We start from the raw sequence: 16,259 nt of genomic DNA on the forward strand, positions 1-16,259 counted from the left end.
ACTTAAACTGAATGCTGGGGCCCCAAACCAGGGACCCATGTGAGATGTCACTCCCACTGGTGACCGTTGCTCTGGGAGGTGGAGTTTGTCCCCCCCCACCTCTTTTCACATCTGGAGTTTCTGGTGGACTTTAGCCATGAAAAGCTGGGAAGGGCGCCTCAGTAGAGTAGGGGCAGGACCTGGCTTCGGATTCCACACTGGGCTCAGAAAAGGTCCTGGCCTCAGACTGGGAGATGGGTGAGTGCAGCCTGGCGTGGAGAAGCTCCCACGCAGTCCCTTCTCCCTCCAGGCTTGGGAAGGAGAGGCAGGTCTGGAGATCATGAGAAAGTTGATTGCCTGTTGTTTCCTGGTGTTCCACACAGGTCACTCTAGATAGACTGTGGCTTCGGCTTCTGGAGGCAGTGTGGTGCTGGGGAGACTGGACAGGGGGAGCTTGAGAACAGAAGGCCGCCTAAGTGGATTCTGTTCCCCTTGGGCTGGGTGAGAGAAGACAGCAGCCTACCAGCATTGGGTGGGAGCTTATAAATGGGAGAGGGTGTGTTATGGGCCCGGAGCGAGGAGGATAGCACTCCCGAGCGGGATGATGATTTCTCGGAGGTTGATAGATTAAGAGACCAAAGTTGGTAGGGGATATCCATGTTGACGAGAAATATCTTTTTGTATTTTTGGGTTTTTTTGAGACAGAGTTTCGCTCTTGTTGCCCAGGCTGGAGTGCAATGGTGCGATCTCGGCTCACTGCAACCTCCGCCTCCCAGGTTTAAGCGATTCTCTTACCTCAGCCTCCCGAGTAGCTGGGATTACAGGCATGCACCACCACACCCGGCTCATTTTGTATTTTTAGTAGAGACGGGGTTTCTCCATGTTGGTCAGGCTGGTCTCGAACTCCCAACCTCAGGTGATCTGCCCGCCTTGGCCTCCCAAAGTGTTGGGATTACAGGTATGAGCCACTGTGCCTGGCCCGATGAGAAATATCTTGATGAAAATGCACTATGTCCGGTAAATGAATATATGTACTATGTAATATTAAGGATTTATAGTACTGATCAATATCCATGTGGAAATGAATTTTATTATATGATTAATAATAGTGAATGTATGATAGTTGATTAAGGAATAAACAATACCTATTTATATGCATGTGGATTGAGCTTATAATGCATTATATATGAGTGTACTATGTACAAATAAACATTTATAGTACTATATATTATTCATGGGGACTAGCAGTAATGCAGAGATGTTTAGGGACCCCAAATGGGGAGTTAACAAGCTGGAGGCTTTCTTGACTTGGCTCTGACCAGGAAAGCAAAAGGGCCTGGAGTTGAGGCCTGGTTGAGGGCCGGTCCTTCACTTTGGCCTTTCTTAGGAGAGGGCATGGGGTCTAATGTCAAATGCAGGCTATGACCTTGGGGATTTCTTGCCCTCTTTTTTTGCAGGGAGGGGTTGGTTTGCCTGGCTCTTTAGCCCCTTGTTCCTGTGAAGTGTTTGTCTGGATGTGAGGCCAGGTGGATGGACTTGGAAGTGTTTGCTCATGTGGGCGCCAGATGAGCTCTCACAGGTCACCAGCACTGTTCTGAGTCCTCAGGATTGCTTTGGGGCAGAATAATTCCCACTCTTTTTGGCTTTCAAAACCCTGTCAATCTGTTTGGTTTAGAGTAGGCAGGGGGCCAGGTCAGGGCTGCAGGCAACTTGTCCCAAGAGGGTGAGGTTGTACTTGCCCAGAGGGCTGGCGGGCATAGCTGTTGGAGGGGCAGCAGGGCTGGTCTGGGCACAGACTGACATCTTCTAGCCTTGTCTTCAGCCCAGAGCAGAACCTCTGCCCAGTCCCCACCCTATGAGCTGTTGGCTGCCTGCCTGCCACGCGCCCGGGATTGCTGAAGGCTTTACTCATGTATCTCAGGAACAGCTGCATGCCGGAAACTGGGGGCTGGTGGCAAGCAGGAGGGGTACCCCAGAGACGATGTGGGAGAGGCCGAACCCAGTTTTGGTGGGATCAGCCCACTGCTCCGGGGGACTGCTATTCATGGGGAGTCAGTGGGAGAGGGGCTGTATTAATGGTGCAAGGAGTGGGGATCTTCATGAGCAATCCCCAGGACCAAGGCCAGGTCACCTGGTTCCAGGGCTTACCCTTGCAGGGTGACCATTTGTGTTCCTTGGACATCAGTTGGGGGCAGAGACTGGATTTCAGAGGCTTGAGAAGCGGCCAGACTTGTGTGGCGGGAGTGTAGCTGACCCCCACTGGGGCACAGCTTCCCACAGGCTTGCAGACTTCAGAGACTCCACATCCAGCACTTACAGCTCAGGACAGTTCCTGAAGGGGAGGCTCCAGTCCCTGTGTGATCAGACATTTGTGTTTTAGTGGTTGATGAGGGGCTTTAGGAAGGGCTTGTATTTATTATTATTTATTTATACCCTGCTGGGTTCCAAGGGAATTAAGGTGGCATACAACACAGCTGGTGTATTCTGAAACGGCTGGGTGTTCCTTTCATTTTAAAAGCAGTAGTGATTACTAACTTCCGTTTGACTTTGCTTGGTTGAATTATGAAGAAGAGCTTGGATGATTTTCATGGTAATGTGTGGGCCCTTCCTGATTCAGAAGGTTGTGTTCATTGACTCCTTAAGGTCTCTCACTTGCTTGATTCATTGACAGCTGAGAGCAGAAAGGCTTCGTAGTAGGTTCAGAAATTATCTGAACCCAGATAAACTGATGGGGCCACAATTACCTGAAGTAGGTATTGGTGATGTGGAGAGTAGGGAGGTAGTTGCTCTCTAGGGCAAGCTAGCTGCTCCAGGATCAGGAGAGTTGTGGAGTGAGGTAGTAGTGCAGAACGTGGGGAGCTGGAGGAGATGTTTGGTAGGGAAGGCTGAAGTTGGAAAAGCCAAAGAACCATATCCAGTCTGGATTCCTGTCTCCCTCTCCTGGGCTGGTGTTGAAGGGATGGCCTCAGCCTCAGCTGGGAGAAGGATGGATGCTTGAACCTCCTTTCCTCTTCTGCATCTCTGACTTTGCCTGAGCTTTAGGCAGAACCCCGGAAAGGATGGCAGAAGGGAAGTGGGACGGCATCTTTGGCTCTTGGGCTGGAAACTTTTTGCTGTTGCTCCTATGGGTGCTTGCTGGGAACGGTAAGATAGTATATTGGGGAGCAGCAGGATTCTGAAGAGATTTCTCTCTCATACCACTCTGTCTCTAGCAACAGCAATCTTCCACCACGGTGGAAGCCCCTGATCAAATATGCGTACCCACAGAAGGGAGCAGGTATAAGTCCCACCTCCTGGTTAAAGAGTGATGCTTGGCAAATTTTTTGTCCTTTTATTAAAGGACACTGCTCAGCCAGCTTCTGGTACAGATCATGCCTTACACCTATCTCTGTCTATACTCTGCTCAGCTGTTCAGAGGGTTCACAGTGCAGCTCTGCTGTGCGTGCCGAGTCCCATTTCTAATGAAAGTAGACTTTGTTCTCTGAAGGCAGCTAATCGTGCCCCATGGGCTGTAATCAGGGAGAAGGTATTTAATACAGGGCAGGCGGCAACAGGCGGCCTGCACCGACTGGCAAATTGCAACATGGCAATTAGGAAGCTATCACCCCTCTCTCCACCCCAGCAGATATGAAGTAGAGTCTTTCCTTTGAACTGATTTTTGAGTAAGCAAAGAATGAATGCTATGCAGAGCATGGCAGAAGCTGGGGTTGGATGGGGTAGGATGCAGCAGGGGCAGAGAGGGTTGAGGAGAGTCCCTTTTCCTTCTCACTTCACCTTCATGGGATGGGGAAGGGTTGCTGCTACTCTGGGTGTCTCCCTCAACACTGCCTGCAGGTCCAGCCCAAGAAGCCCCAGGCCACGCTAGGTCAGCGAGAGGTTTTAACCTAGGCCTCAACCTTTCTCCCAGGGCATAGCTGTTCTTATAGAACAGACCCAGCACGTTATCTGGTAGTCCAACATCCTGAGTCATCTGCCCTCAGTTCCTCAAGGCTTAGGTTTAGTTTGGGGTGGGGGTGGGAGTGGGATTCTTCCTTGTTGATTTCCTTTTTTTTTTTTGAGACGGAGTCTCTGTCTCCCAGGCTGGAGTGTAGTGGCACGATCTGGGCTCACTGCAGTCTCCACCTCCTGGGTTCAATTTTTGTAGAGACAGGGTTTCACCATGTTGGCCAGGCAGCTCTCGAACTCCTGACCTCAAGTGATCCGCCTGCCTTGGCCTCCCACAGTGCTGGGATTACAGGCGTGAGCCACCATGTCGGGCCAGCTCTGTTGATTTCCTGATCTTCCTCCAGAAGACCATTTTCTGGGAGGTGCCCTGGAGCCAGCTCAGCATCCAGAGGCCAGGAGGCCCCAGAGGCTGTCCTTGGCTGCTGCTCGCTCATCATGGGCCATGGCCCATTCTGAGTTGTCCAGCTGCTCTCCTTTGGGACCTTTTCTTCCCCACATGGGATTGGGAGTCCTCCTTGGGCTGAAACACTCCAAGGCAACTTGGGAAACCTTTGGGTGAAGGAGATGTGGCCAGGGGAGGCTGCAACTGGTAGCTGGGTCTTCCTGGAGGGACCACTCTGATGCCATCTGCCTCACCCCTTTACCTTCTCCCAGCTTGCAGGCCAAGTGTCCCGATGCTTCTCTCTTTGTTGTCCACTGCACCATGCATCACTGTCCTCCTTGGGTCTGTCCGGACTTTCCCTGCACACCTTCCTTGCCTCCAGTCAAGGACTGTGGGCTGCCAGGCCCGTTGTATTCCTGTTCATTGCTGGAACTGTGGGCCCCTAATGGGCTGGATTTGGGGCACTCAGCAGATTTCAGAAGTTGGAGCTAGGGCCTGGGTGTTGGGCACACCCTGTGTTTATGGACACAGGGCAGGAAGTGGTTGGTACACATCTCCCTCGCAGCCTGGTGTTGAGGAACACCATGGGCCCCCTGGTGGATTGTCTTCCCAGTGGGCATTGCCTTCTGCTTCCTTAGTTGGGAGTGGTTTCCCATACCTGTAACTCTGACGTGCGTGGAAAGAATAGGCTCTGGCAGAGAGAATAACCTCCCATCACCACCACCCCCATCCCCAGAGAGTCTGTCTGCATTTACTGCCCGTCCCACTGCCAGCCACCTTCTCAGGGTACTCCTTGCCTAGCAAGCCAGATCGCCTCTGGCCATGGAAGCCCTGGGGATAAATATGTGCTGTAGGGCCAGGGAGTGGGGCTTGAGGTCAGGGTGAGGCAGGAGGAGCTAGAGGATGTGTGGCAACTAGAGCCAGGGCTGCAGGGTGTGGAGTGAAGCAGCCTTCCCTACAGGATTGCTGGACACCCAAGTGCGTTCGTGTCCTCCCTGCCTGCCTGCCGTTCATGCAGGTGTCTCGGTACCAAGAGGACAGCACAGGCCTTGCCAGGAATAGGGACAAGGGAGTACAGAGGAATAGAGGAGGGGCACACAAAGGGGCCTGCAGAGAGAAAGGGCTTCCTGAGATGACTGGGGAGCACATAGGGGAAGGGAGCTGGGACCTGGACCCTCTGTAGAGAAGGGGAAAGGCAGAGACCAACTCTCTGAGCTGCCCCTTTACTTTGTAGAAGTTCTTGACTGCTCGCATCTCTCACTCTTCCATCTCTGGCCGTACCCTGTTTTCCAACTCACGCACCTCACACATTTACCCTCTGAGTATCAGAATCCACATACCTAGGTGGGTTTGGGACTTTCTAGGCCTCTCCCTCAGGCCATAGGAGCACCCATCCCGGGCTCCTCTGGAGGGGCAGCCCGAAGGAACCTGTTGGGGTAACTTGTTTGCTCCCCACACCCCGGGAATGTGCCGTCCTTTCAGGCCCGCCCACCCGGATTCCTGTGCAGGGAGTCAGCCGACACAACATGTTGCATGTGCCCTGTGGGGACACGTTCTGCCTCCTGTCAGTGGGAGGAGGCTGGCGGCCGTGCCTGTGCTGCCGCACCTCAGTTCCCCACCGAACCCCAAACCAGGGCCCAGGCTGTCCAGACAGAGGAGGGAGACCACTCCTGCTTCCCCACCCTCCCTACCCTCTCACCATTCTCCCTGCCCCAGGCCCTGTTGGAATGTGACAGGAGTCATGGCCAGGGCATGTCCCGACAGTGGGAACACATGCTTTAGCCCGCAAGGCTTCCCTCAGCCTCCAGCTCTGTTTAGGTTGATGGGGGCGGGAGGAGATTGTTTTTTCTGCCCAGAAGGCCACCTGAGGTTACTGCCTGATCACTGGTGGCTGCTGCCCCCGTGCTGCAACCCAGCTAATTACAGGTGGGGGCCAGGGAGGGGTGCGCGCCCATCTCTGAACCTCAGGAGGCCGGAGGGGCTCTCACAGGTCACTCAGTCCAGCCACCTCTGTGTAGATAAGGAACTGAGCTATCCAGTGAGGAAGGGCATTACACAGGGCCCCACAGTGTCAGTGCTGAGCCTGGAGCCCAGGTGTCTCCACCTCCCCCGACTGGGGTTTTCTTCGCGAGTGTTCCTCAGCCTTGGCACTCTGGATATTTTCTATTGGGAATCATTTGTGGTGGGAGTTGTCCTATGGTTGTGGGATGACCAAAGCATCCCCGGCTTCTACCCACTAGGTGCCAGTGGCACTCCTTCCCTCCAGGTTTCGACAACCAAAAATGTCTCCAGACACTTGCCAGACGTCCCTGGGGAAGGAGAGTGGGCGCCAGACGTCCCTGGGGAAGGAGGATGGACAGAATTGCCTTGTTGAGAGCTACTGCTCTGTGTTGCTCCCTTTTCAGATTTCTTCTCCTAGCCCTATGCCTCCTCATTGCAAAGGCCGGTGACCATCATTATACACCAAATAGCCTTGGGCCTCCTTCTGGAAATGCTAGGTGCTCTCTTTCCATCATTTTCTCTATCTTCTTGGATCTCTGTGAGGCTTTTTCCTGGTGTTCTCATTTGTAACCCATGCTCCCCAAATCTCTTAGTTGTTTCCAAACTCTGAGAGGCTTGGGAGATGAGGACCGATGTGGAGTAGGGACAGGACGGAACCGGACCTATTCCAGAATTGGGCAATGTGCTGAGACCATGAACACACAGACACACGTATCTCATCTGGGCCTGTGACAGTACTGTCATGGAGAAAGGCAGGAACCCAGTGTTTCCAGTCATCTGCCTCCAGCCGCTTTCCCCTCAGGCCCTCTGTTTCATGGCCTTCCTGCCGTGGTTCTCCCTGGGGGGCCTTCCAGGTCCCAGACTGGGCAGCAGGCCTGTAGCACTGACAGACAGGCGGCTGACACCTGGTTTCCACTTTCTTCCCTTCTCTGGTTTCAGGAGCTGTTGGCTAAAGGAAGTGGAGGGGCCGTGGGATGCGGAGAGCCGAGGGCTAACTCCCGGACAGCGGAACAGAGAGAGCTGCCGACAAACAGACGGTATGTCCCTGATGAGGCCTGTGCCCTCAGCCTGGCTCTCTTCTGGGGAGGGGCAGGTGAGGGGGCAGCCAAGTGTTCTCTCTCGGTGGGGGCTGGTGAAAAGAGTGGTGGAGGCCACAGGGGTTTGGTCATCAGTGGCTGAGGCCAGAGAGCTCTCTTGGGCCTTGAGACTCCCACTGGGGATCCTGGATTGTATCCCCAAACTCACATTTTTGGTTATGATTTTTTTTTAAACTAACATTTATTCAACATTTCCTAAGTGCTTTACATCATCTTCCCAACAACCCTATGAAGTTGGTGCTATTCTTAACTGGAATCAGTAGCTCACACCTATAATCCCAGCACTTTGGAAGGCCAAGACAGAGGGATTGCTTGAGCTTGAGAGTTTGAGCCTGGGCAACAAAGTGAGACGCTGTGTACAAAAAATAGCCAGGTGCAGTGGCACATGCTTGTGGTCCGAGCTACACAGAAGGCTGAGGCAGGAGGATTACTTGAGCCCAGGAGGTCGAGGCTGCAGTGAGCCAAGATTGCGCCACTACACTCCAGCCTGGGCAACAGAGCAAGACCCTGTCTCAAAAAAAAGAAAAGAAAAAAAGAAATTGATGCTGTTTTATCGCTAATTTAGAGTTGAGAAAACTAATGCATAGAGAGCAGTTTTACCTTCTGAGGCCTTCAGAGCCCACAAAGGAGAGTGGTAAGGAGGGTGGTGGGCTGCTTTGAAGCTCCCTGTCCCACTCTTAGAACCTAGGTGTTCAGGCCCTAGGCCCTGCCTTTCCCACCCATCTGTTCCCCGTTGGACCCATGCCCCACCCTCCAGCACTCCTTTGACCTATGGGGACTGACACACCTAAGTCCTGCCCCTCTAGTGACTCCAGTAATGGCCCAGGCCTGTCAGCCTATGTGGTGGCCTCAACATATGTCCCCTTTCGCCATCTTTGTTTTTTCTCAGTCCAGAGTCCTTCTGGCCACATCTCTGAGCCTGCCTCCTTCTTGCTTCTCAGCAGGCGGAGGAGCCGTCATCTCCCAGAATGACTAGTGCCGCCCCTGCTAAGAAACCCTACCGTAAGGCACCACCAGAGCATCGGGAGCTGCGTTTGGAAATTCCTGGATCCCGGCTTGAGCAGGAGGTCAGCAAGACTGGTATCCCAGCCTGACCGGCAGAGGCAAGGCCCCTGAGGCTGGGTGTCTGGCTGACTTCTCCTGCCTGAGCTTTTGGTCCTGAGTTGGGGTGAGAGTGGGCCTTGCTGTTGCAGGCCTGAGGTCTCCTAGCCGCAGTAGTGCAGGTGGGGGCAATGTAGGCTCAAGGGGGACTGTCTGTGAGTATATGTCCACATGTCAGGGAACCCCTGAGTCTTTGTAGCTTAGCAGAAATGATCCCATATGATATTCTCCCTGCAAGAGGCAGCCCAGTAGACTGAGGGGTCCTAATCTGCTGGTGGTTGGGACTCTGGTCCTCCGTAGTGTAGAGCCATTCAACCTGTGGCCCCTTTGGGGCATATCAGGAGGCAGTGCTACAGCCACTTCCCACCAGCACAGCTGCTCTTCATTGTCCCTAGGAAGTCCAGCCCTTCCTCCAGCTTTGCTTTGTTTGGCTAACATTTGTTGAATACGTACTCCCTGCCAGGAACTGTTAGGTCCGGACTCTGCTCTTCGGGGCCTATAGTCAGCTGCAAAACATTGGCTCTCCTCCCCCATTAACTTCACTCACAGGCAGAAACGAGGGCCACAGTGGTTTACTGCCCTTGCAGCCATATCTCCATCTGGTCACAGTGCGTGGAGCACATTTAAAGAACCTGAGACGCAGCATGTGCTGAGCATCAGGCATACTGTAGCCTGCTTTGGTCAGATTCAAGGTAGAAAAGCCATGACTTGCTCATTTCAGTTCAGGGAACATTAAATTAAGATGCCAGCTATTATGCTAGGTGCTACCCAGCGAGCATTACCTCAGTTTTATAAATGAGGGAACTAAGGCTCGGTGAGGTGAAGGCTGTATAATCAGTATGCAGTAGAATAGGGTGAAATCCAGTTGTCAGAGTCAATGGACAAAGGAAGCCACCTACCTCCATTTTCTGCCAGAGGCTGCACTTCTGAAGCAGTCAGTTCCACATAGAATAGGCCCCTTGATGTTTCCCTCTCGCGATAGCAGGGGCCTGCTCTGCTTTGTGGTTGGCTGAACTTGACTCTTGAGCCATGACCGCCATAGGGGTTTGGGGAAGATGGGGCAGGAGGTTAAAAGACAGACAAGGCACTTCCTTCCCTTAGTCAGGATTAGTCCTCTTCTCCCATGCACTTGTTCTTCCTGAGCCTCTGCAAGGGCCTGATTCTGCCTGTATCTTCATCCCAAGGCTGAGGGCTTTGTCAGAGCTCAGAACTCGTGTGTATAGTTCAGCCTGACTTTTCTGGAAGGTCTCTGCCATACCTGTGTGGATACAGGACCCACCAGGAGCCGAGTGAACAGCTGAGAGGCTGTCTGCCCCTGGGGAGAGGTAGCTTGGGTGCCAGGACTTATTTGAAAATGGCTTTAGGATTGGATTAAGGGTGAAGGTTGGAAGAGGTTCTTGAATCTTCTGGTTGGCATGGGAGAGGGTAATCGAGGCTTGTCCCAGCATTACTGAATTGCTTCCATCTGTAGAGAGCCCTACAGCCCTCTTCTGCTATAAGAGTCTTTGGGCTTCACACCTGAGCCTTCTTGTGGCTATTCGGAGGGTGAGCCAGCCGGGGGTCCAGTGGTCCAGAGCTGAGCCTCAAGCCTCTCTTTTTTGCCTAGGAACCCCTGACTGATGCAGAAAGGATGAAGTGAGTATCTGCTACCTGAGATACTGCCCTGCCTCAACTCTGTCCCTCTTAGCTCCAGGCTAGACTGTTGGTACAGTTGGACTTTCCCTTGGAGTAGGTAGAAGTAAAGGTTGGGATGGGTTGTTTTAGGGACTCTGGGAGGAGTTTTGATGTTGTGGATATTTTTTCTGGAAAATGGGATTTTATTGTTCCATGGGCTTCAAGAGAGCGTAGAATCAGGAGGCGAATGGCTCTGAGGGCCCTGCTCTTCTTGCTAAGGAGCCCTTCCCCAGCTCCTGGCTCCTGTACCAGCTGCCACCCTTACAGCCCTTTCTTAGCCACATGAGGCCTCTGGAGAGGAGGGCAGTGCTGGGCTGGATTTCCAAGAGATGAATAATGGAGAAGCCTGATTGTGCAGTGGGGAAACTGGAGCTGGGGGCTTGGTGGCCAGCTGACATGGGCTGTAACCAGAGACAGGCTGGGAGCCATATCCCTACCCCCAATTCTTTATTTCCATTCTCCAATAGTGAAGGGAGGCTGGACTGTCCCCTACCATCCCCTCTTCCTCCCCTGACCCTCCAACCCAGGCTGTGTTCCCAGGGCCAGCAGGCCTATGAAATATGCTGCCTTAGACTCAGACTAAGACTCCAGGAGTTTCCCTGCCCTGGTTGCCTGTCCTCATGTCATCCCTTCCTTCCTGAGCCCACTCTGGAGCTCCAGGGCATGCCCTTCTATCTCTCATACCCCTCTGCCCTTGATCCCACAACACCCTGCCAGGCTCTTACAGCAGGAGAATGAAGAGCTTCGCCGGCGCCTGGCCTCCGCCACCAGACGCACTGAGGCCCTGGAACGTGAGCTGGAAATTGGGCAGGACTGCCTGGAGCTGGAGCTGGGCCAGAGCCGCGAGGAGCTGGACAAATTTAAGGATAAGTTCCGCAGGTGTGGGAATGAGGGGCCAGACACACACACACACACACACACACACACACACACACACACACACACACTCTCTCTCTCTCTCTCTCTCTCTCTCTCTCTCTCCTTTCATAGGAGGTTAGCTAGAAGATGCCTTAGAGATCATCTAATTCCTATTAGAAAACTGGATAAGTTCTGCAGGTGTGGGAATGCGGGGCCACACAAGCGCACACACACACACACTCTCTCTCTCTCTCTCTCTCTCTCCTTTCATAGGAGGTTAGCTGGAAGATGCCTTAGAGATCATCTAATTCCTATTAAAAAACTGGCTAAGTTCTGCAGGTGTGGGAATGAGGGACCAGACACACACACACACACACACACACACACACACACACACACACACTCTCTCTCTCTCTCTCTCTCTCTCTCTCTCTCTCTCTCTCTCTCTCTCTCTCTCTCCCCTTTCATAGGAGGTTAGCTGGAAGATGCCTTAGAGATCATCTAATTCCTATTAGAAAACTGAAGTTCTTGAGGGAGAATGACATGTTCAAGATCCCCTATCGGGGAGGCTGAACAGAGCCTGAAGAACAGGATCTTGACCCAGGGATGTGCCTTGTATTATCCCTTTTCAGGCTGCAGAACAGCTACACGGCTTCCCAGCGGACCAACCAGGAGTTGGAGGACAAGCTGCACACACTGGTAATCTGTCTGGGAGGGCAGCTTGGTGGGCACTGTGCTCATAGCATAGCAGGGGGCCAGGATTTGCCAGGGGAATGCCACTCTGCCCTGGGGCTTGGGGGAGATGGTGGGATGGAGCAGTGGTGGGGGTACTGCAGTGTGCTCTGCAAGTCAAGACTGTCTTAATGCTCACACTGTTTCTCTTCTTTCCTCGTCTCCCCCTCATGCTGCCACCGTTGCTGCTGCACTCTCCTCTCAGGCCTCTCTTAGCCACAGCTGGATTTTTGCAGTTGCGTCTGAGTTTGTGTGTCTTCTCCCTTGCCCTGGCCTTCTCCTCAGCTGAGATCTGGGATTGTGGGCCCTGGCTATTACCCTGTGCCCCTTGAGTACACCCGCTCCTTTCTCTTCCCTGTATGAGGCCCGTTTAACTGTCAATGCCTCCCTCCCAGGAGAGAGCTGGGGAGCCTAGCCTGCTCTGCCCCTGGCTCTGGTAGAGGTACTGATTGATGTCTCCACTGAACACCCAAAGCTTCTTGGCTGCAGTGGCAGCAAGCCCAGGCTGTGGGAGGGGGGAGGGGAGGCTGCAGATCCAGTCCCTGAACGGGAGATCAGAAGGCTACTTTTGAGCCTGCAGCTTGCTCCCTGCTCAACAAGGCGCCCTGGCTGCCACCGCGCCCTGCTTTCTCTTCCCTCTCCTAGCCTGACGCTGGAAACAGCTGCACACATAGGAGGCTTCAGCCCCCTGGTTTGCAGTTACTGCCGTTGAGGTACCAGCTGCCTTGCCTGGTGCCCAGAGCCTCTGGAACCTCAGGGGATGGACAGCTCTTATACTGCCTGTGTCCTGGGCCCAGGTGGCAGGAAGTCATGCTAAGAAAGCCCCCACCCCACAGCCAGTCCAGAGAGCGGGAGAGATGCCCAGTCTCCTTCTGTCTGTCCGTCATTTGTCTCTGCTCTGTCCGCCTTGGCTGCCCTAGCACCTGTGGCCTCTTGTGTCTCCAGGATGGGAGGAGGTGGAGGGAGAGGAAGGGCTGGCTAGAGTGTGGGCTGGGTTAACCTCAAGTCTGTGCCTCAGATCAAGAAGGCTGAGATGGATAGGAAGACGCTGGACTGGGAGATTGTGGAGCTGACCAACAAGCTGTTGGATGCCAAGAACACCATCAACAAGCTGGAAGAGCTCAATGTATGTGCGCTTCACTACTCGGGCCTTCCTCACCTGGGGCTAGCTTTGTCCTGGCTCGCCCCTGCTTCCTTGGAGAGGGCTGGGCTGGGCTCTGAAACAGGTCTGTGTCTGTAGGAGCGGTACCGGCTGGACTGCAACCTGGCTGTACAGCTCCTCAAGTGCAACAAGTCCCACTTCCGAAACCACAAGTTTGCCGATGTGAGTAGAACTCACCCCCTCCCTGCCCACACAGACCATTCCGGCCACTGTAGGACTACTCTAACTCCAGTTTCTGCACCTCTCTCTGTCCTCCTCTTCCCACTTTGCCCTCCTCTTGCCTCCATGTCACCTCTCAAGCCAGTCAACTCTGCCACTGGTTGGTGTCCCGTGTACTGTCCAGGGCCCATCACTAGTTCTGGGGGGCCAGCCCTGTTGGTTTCTGTAACAGAGACAGAGAGAGAAGATCCCAGGCAGGAAGGAGAGGGTAGTCAGAGCTATCTGCCCAAAGAGTACTAAGAGAGGATTAGGCCCATCTGATCATGTTACCCCAAGGGGTAAACTCTAGACCCCACAGCTTCAGGCCCAAGGTTGATGTCGCCTGCAGAAGTAGAAGTAGTAGAGGTATTTCTTTTTTTTTTGAGTCTTGCTCTGTCGCCTAGGCTGGAGTGCAGTGGCACAATCTCGGCTCACTGCAACCTCCGCCTCCCGGCTTCAAGCAATTCTCCTGCTTCAGCCTCCCAAGTAGCTGGAATTATAGGTGCCCACCACCACGCCTGGCTCATTTTTTTGTCTTTTTAGTAGAGATGGGGTTTCATCGTGTTAGCCAGGATGGTCTCGATCTCCTGACCTCGTGATCCGCCCGCCTCGGCCTCCCAAAGTGCTGGGATTGCAGGCATGAGCCACTGTGCCTGGCCTAGAAGTAGAGGTATTTCTAAGGCTACTGGTCTATGCAGATTCTCCAAACTTAAGTATGGTTTGGGCAGAAGCTGGGAGATAGAAGTTTGAGAACATGCCGGCTGCAGCAGCAGATCCGGGTTTAAATCCTGGCCAAGTTAACCAAAGCTTTGAGTTGTCTTCCCCTCTCCAGGCCTATGTGTCTGTGAAGTGAGGGTATACACACTGGCATGCTGTAAGAACAGGAGATAGCGGAGTGCTGAGTACACAGAGGTACTTAAAGGTGGGAGCCATTACTTTCGCCATGAGTCAAGTTGTCTTTGGCTGCGATCATTGATGTCTCTCTTTCCTGCTCTTTTACCTCAGCTGCCCTGTGAGCTACAGGACATGGTTCGGAAACATTTGCACAGTGGTCAAGAGGCCGCCAGCCCAGGTCCTGCTCCCAGCCTAGCCCCAGGGGCTGTGGTGCCTACCTCAGTCATTGCCCGAGTGTTAGAGAAGCCAGAGTCTCTACTGCTCAATTCAGCCCAGTCAGGCAGCGCCGGGCGCCCCTTGGCTGAGGATGTCTTTGTGCATGTGGACATGAGTGAGGGTGTCCCAGGTGATCCAGCCAGTCCCCCGGCCCCTGGCAGCCCCACCCCACAACCCAATGGGGAGTGCCACTCTCTGGGTACTGCCAGGGGCTCCCCGGAGGAAGAGCTGCCCTTGCCAGCCTTTGAGAAGCTGAACCCCTACCCAACCCCATCTCCACCACACCCACTGTATCCTGGCCGCAGGGTAATAGAGTTCTCTGAGGATAAGGTTCAGATCCCCCGCAACAGCCCCCTGCCCAACTGCACTTACGCTACCCGCCAGGCCATTTCCCTGAGCCTGGTAGAGGAGGGGAGTGAGCGGGCCCGCCCCAGCCCAGTGCCCAGCACCCCTGCCTCAGCCCAGGCCTCACCCCACCACCAGCCCAGCCCAGCGCCCCTAACACTCAGTGCCCCAGCTAGCTCTGCCAGCTCTGAAGAGGACCTGCTGGTCAGCTGGCAGCGGGCATTTGTGGACCGTACTCCACCACCTGCTGCTGTGGCCCAGCGCACAGCCTTTGGACGCGATGCCCTCCCTGAGCTGCAGCGCCATTTTGCCCATAGCCCCGCTGACAGAGATGAGGTGGTCCAGGCACCTTCTGCCCGACCCGAAGAGAGTGAGCTTTTGCTACCCACAGAACCTGACTCTGGCTTTCCCAGGGAGGAAGAAGAGCTGAACCTGCCTATCAGTCCTGAGGAAGAGCGCCAGAGCCTGCTGCCCATTAACAGTGGCACAGAGGAGGGGCCAGGCACTTCCCACACCGAGGGCAGGGCCTGGCCACTCCCCAGCTCCAGTCGTCCCCAGCGCAGCCCCAAGAGGATGGGGGTTCACCACCTGCACCGCAAGGACAGCCTGACCCAGGCCCAGGAGCAGGGCAACCTGCTCAACTAGGGTCCCTGCTGGCCTTCCTGCCATTGCTGCACCAGGACTGCAAGGAGTCCCCACACCTTGGCAGCTCAGGGTCCCCAGTCCAAGCCCTTGACCTCTCCTCTATCCAGACCCGCACAGCTGTTTCCTGTGTGGATGGGGTCAGGTTGTGGGCCATGCCAGGCCTGTCAGCTGCGTTGACTGACTGCGGCAGTTTGCCTCATGGTTTTCCCCTTTTCTTAGAATATTTATTCTTCAGAGGTAACATGCAGTTGGGTCTCAAGACCTTTCCTCCAATCAGCCCAACCCAGCCCAGACTGGGCTTTTCTGGGGAGCTGAGGAGTTTATCAGTATTCATCTTCCATCCTCCTTTCATAGTCACAAGTTTTGTTATTTTGTTTTTTTTTTGGGGGGGGTGATGGTGTAATTGTTAACCTCATTTCTGTTTCCTACCTGTTTGCTTCCCACCCCCCCCAGTCCTCCGCATGAGCTGTTGCCCTCCAGGGGCCTGGCACAGCTGGCCTTGGGGACGAGGGAGAGGACTGATTCAGGGCCCCCTCAGCTGTCTCCTCCCTCCCTCTGGAAAGGAGGGTGGGGCTCAGGGGCCTCAAGCTGGGCTCTGTGTGAGGCCTGGCCCCCACTCCCAACCTTGGCTCTAGACTGTTACTCTTAAGCTTTGGGAAATTTTCACATTGATGACTATTTTAAAATCAAATGAAACTATTTTACTGATATGGCCTAACTTGTCTTAATGACCTCCCCTCTCCCACTTTTCTCCCCATTTGTAAGTATTCCCAGTCCTAGTCTCATCCTAGTCGGCTAGTGACTCCCCCTCGCCCCACTCTGCCTAGGGTTTCCCTAGGCACAGAGCATCAGGGAGCGGGAAAGGGGGCACCTTAAGTAACCTTAGCAGGGTCCCTGAGTCTTCCCTCGGAGGCAGGGACCAGATCTTTATGGGGCTAGTGTAAGGTGTTGCCTCAGAGGCCTGGGTTCTAGGCCTGGCCAGGCCTATTTTGAGATCCTGGCTGGACCAGTTCACGCGGCTTAGAGCTTG

General features: G+C 54.1%; 1 protein-coding gene across 35 annotated transcripts in view; it reads left to right on the forward strand.

Moving 5' to 3' along the window:
• TJAP1 (tight junction associated protein 1) overlaps positions 1-15,937 on the forward strand; it is a 29,493-nt gene extending 13,556 nt beyond the window's left edge. For 8 of the 35 annotated variants that reach the window (XM_055113631.2, XM_034962147.3, XM_003833248.5 and 5 more), the window contains 9 exons: positions 7,247-7,344; positions 8,346-8,471; positions 10,112-10,140; positions 10,897-11,058; positions 11,670-11,736; positions 11,975-12,004; positions 12,788-12,895; positions 13,010-13,093; positions 14,135-15,937. In XM_055113631.2, coding sequence (XP_054969606.1) covers positions 8,373-8,471; positions 10,112-10,140; positions 10,897-11,058; positions 11,670-11,736; positions 11,975-12,004; positions 12,788-12,895; positions 13,010-13,093; positions 14,135-15,229 — 1,674 coding nt within the window. In that variant the 5' untranslated portion in view covers positions 7,247-7,344; positions 8,346-8,372 and the 3' untranslated portion in view covers positions 15,230-15,937. Of the gene's footprint in view, positions 1-7,246; positions 7,345-8,293; positions 8,472-10,111; positions 10,141-10,896; positions 11,059-11,669; positions 11,737-11,974; positions 12,005-12,787; positions 12,896-13,009; positions 13,094-14,134 lie in introns of all 35 variants that reach the window. The other 27 variants (XM_055113632.2, XM_055113633.2, XM_055113636.2 and 24 more) reach the window with 5 other exon arrangements.
• The last annotated feature ends 322 nt before the right edge of the window (positions 15,938-16,259 follow it).

The sequence above is a fragment of the Pan paniscus genome, chromosome 5 (assembly GCF_029289425.2).
Source record: "Pan paniscus chromosome 5, NHGRI_mPanPan1-v2.0_pri, whole genome shotgun sequence".
Taxonomy (NCBI): domain Eukaryota; kingdom Metazoa; phylum Chordata; class Mammalia; order Primates; family Hominidae; genus Pan; species Pan paniscus.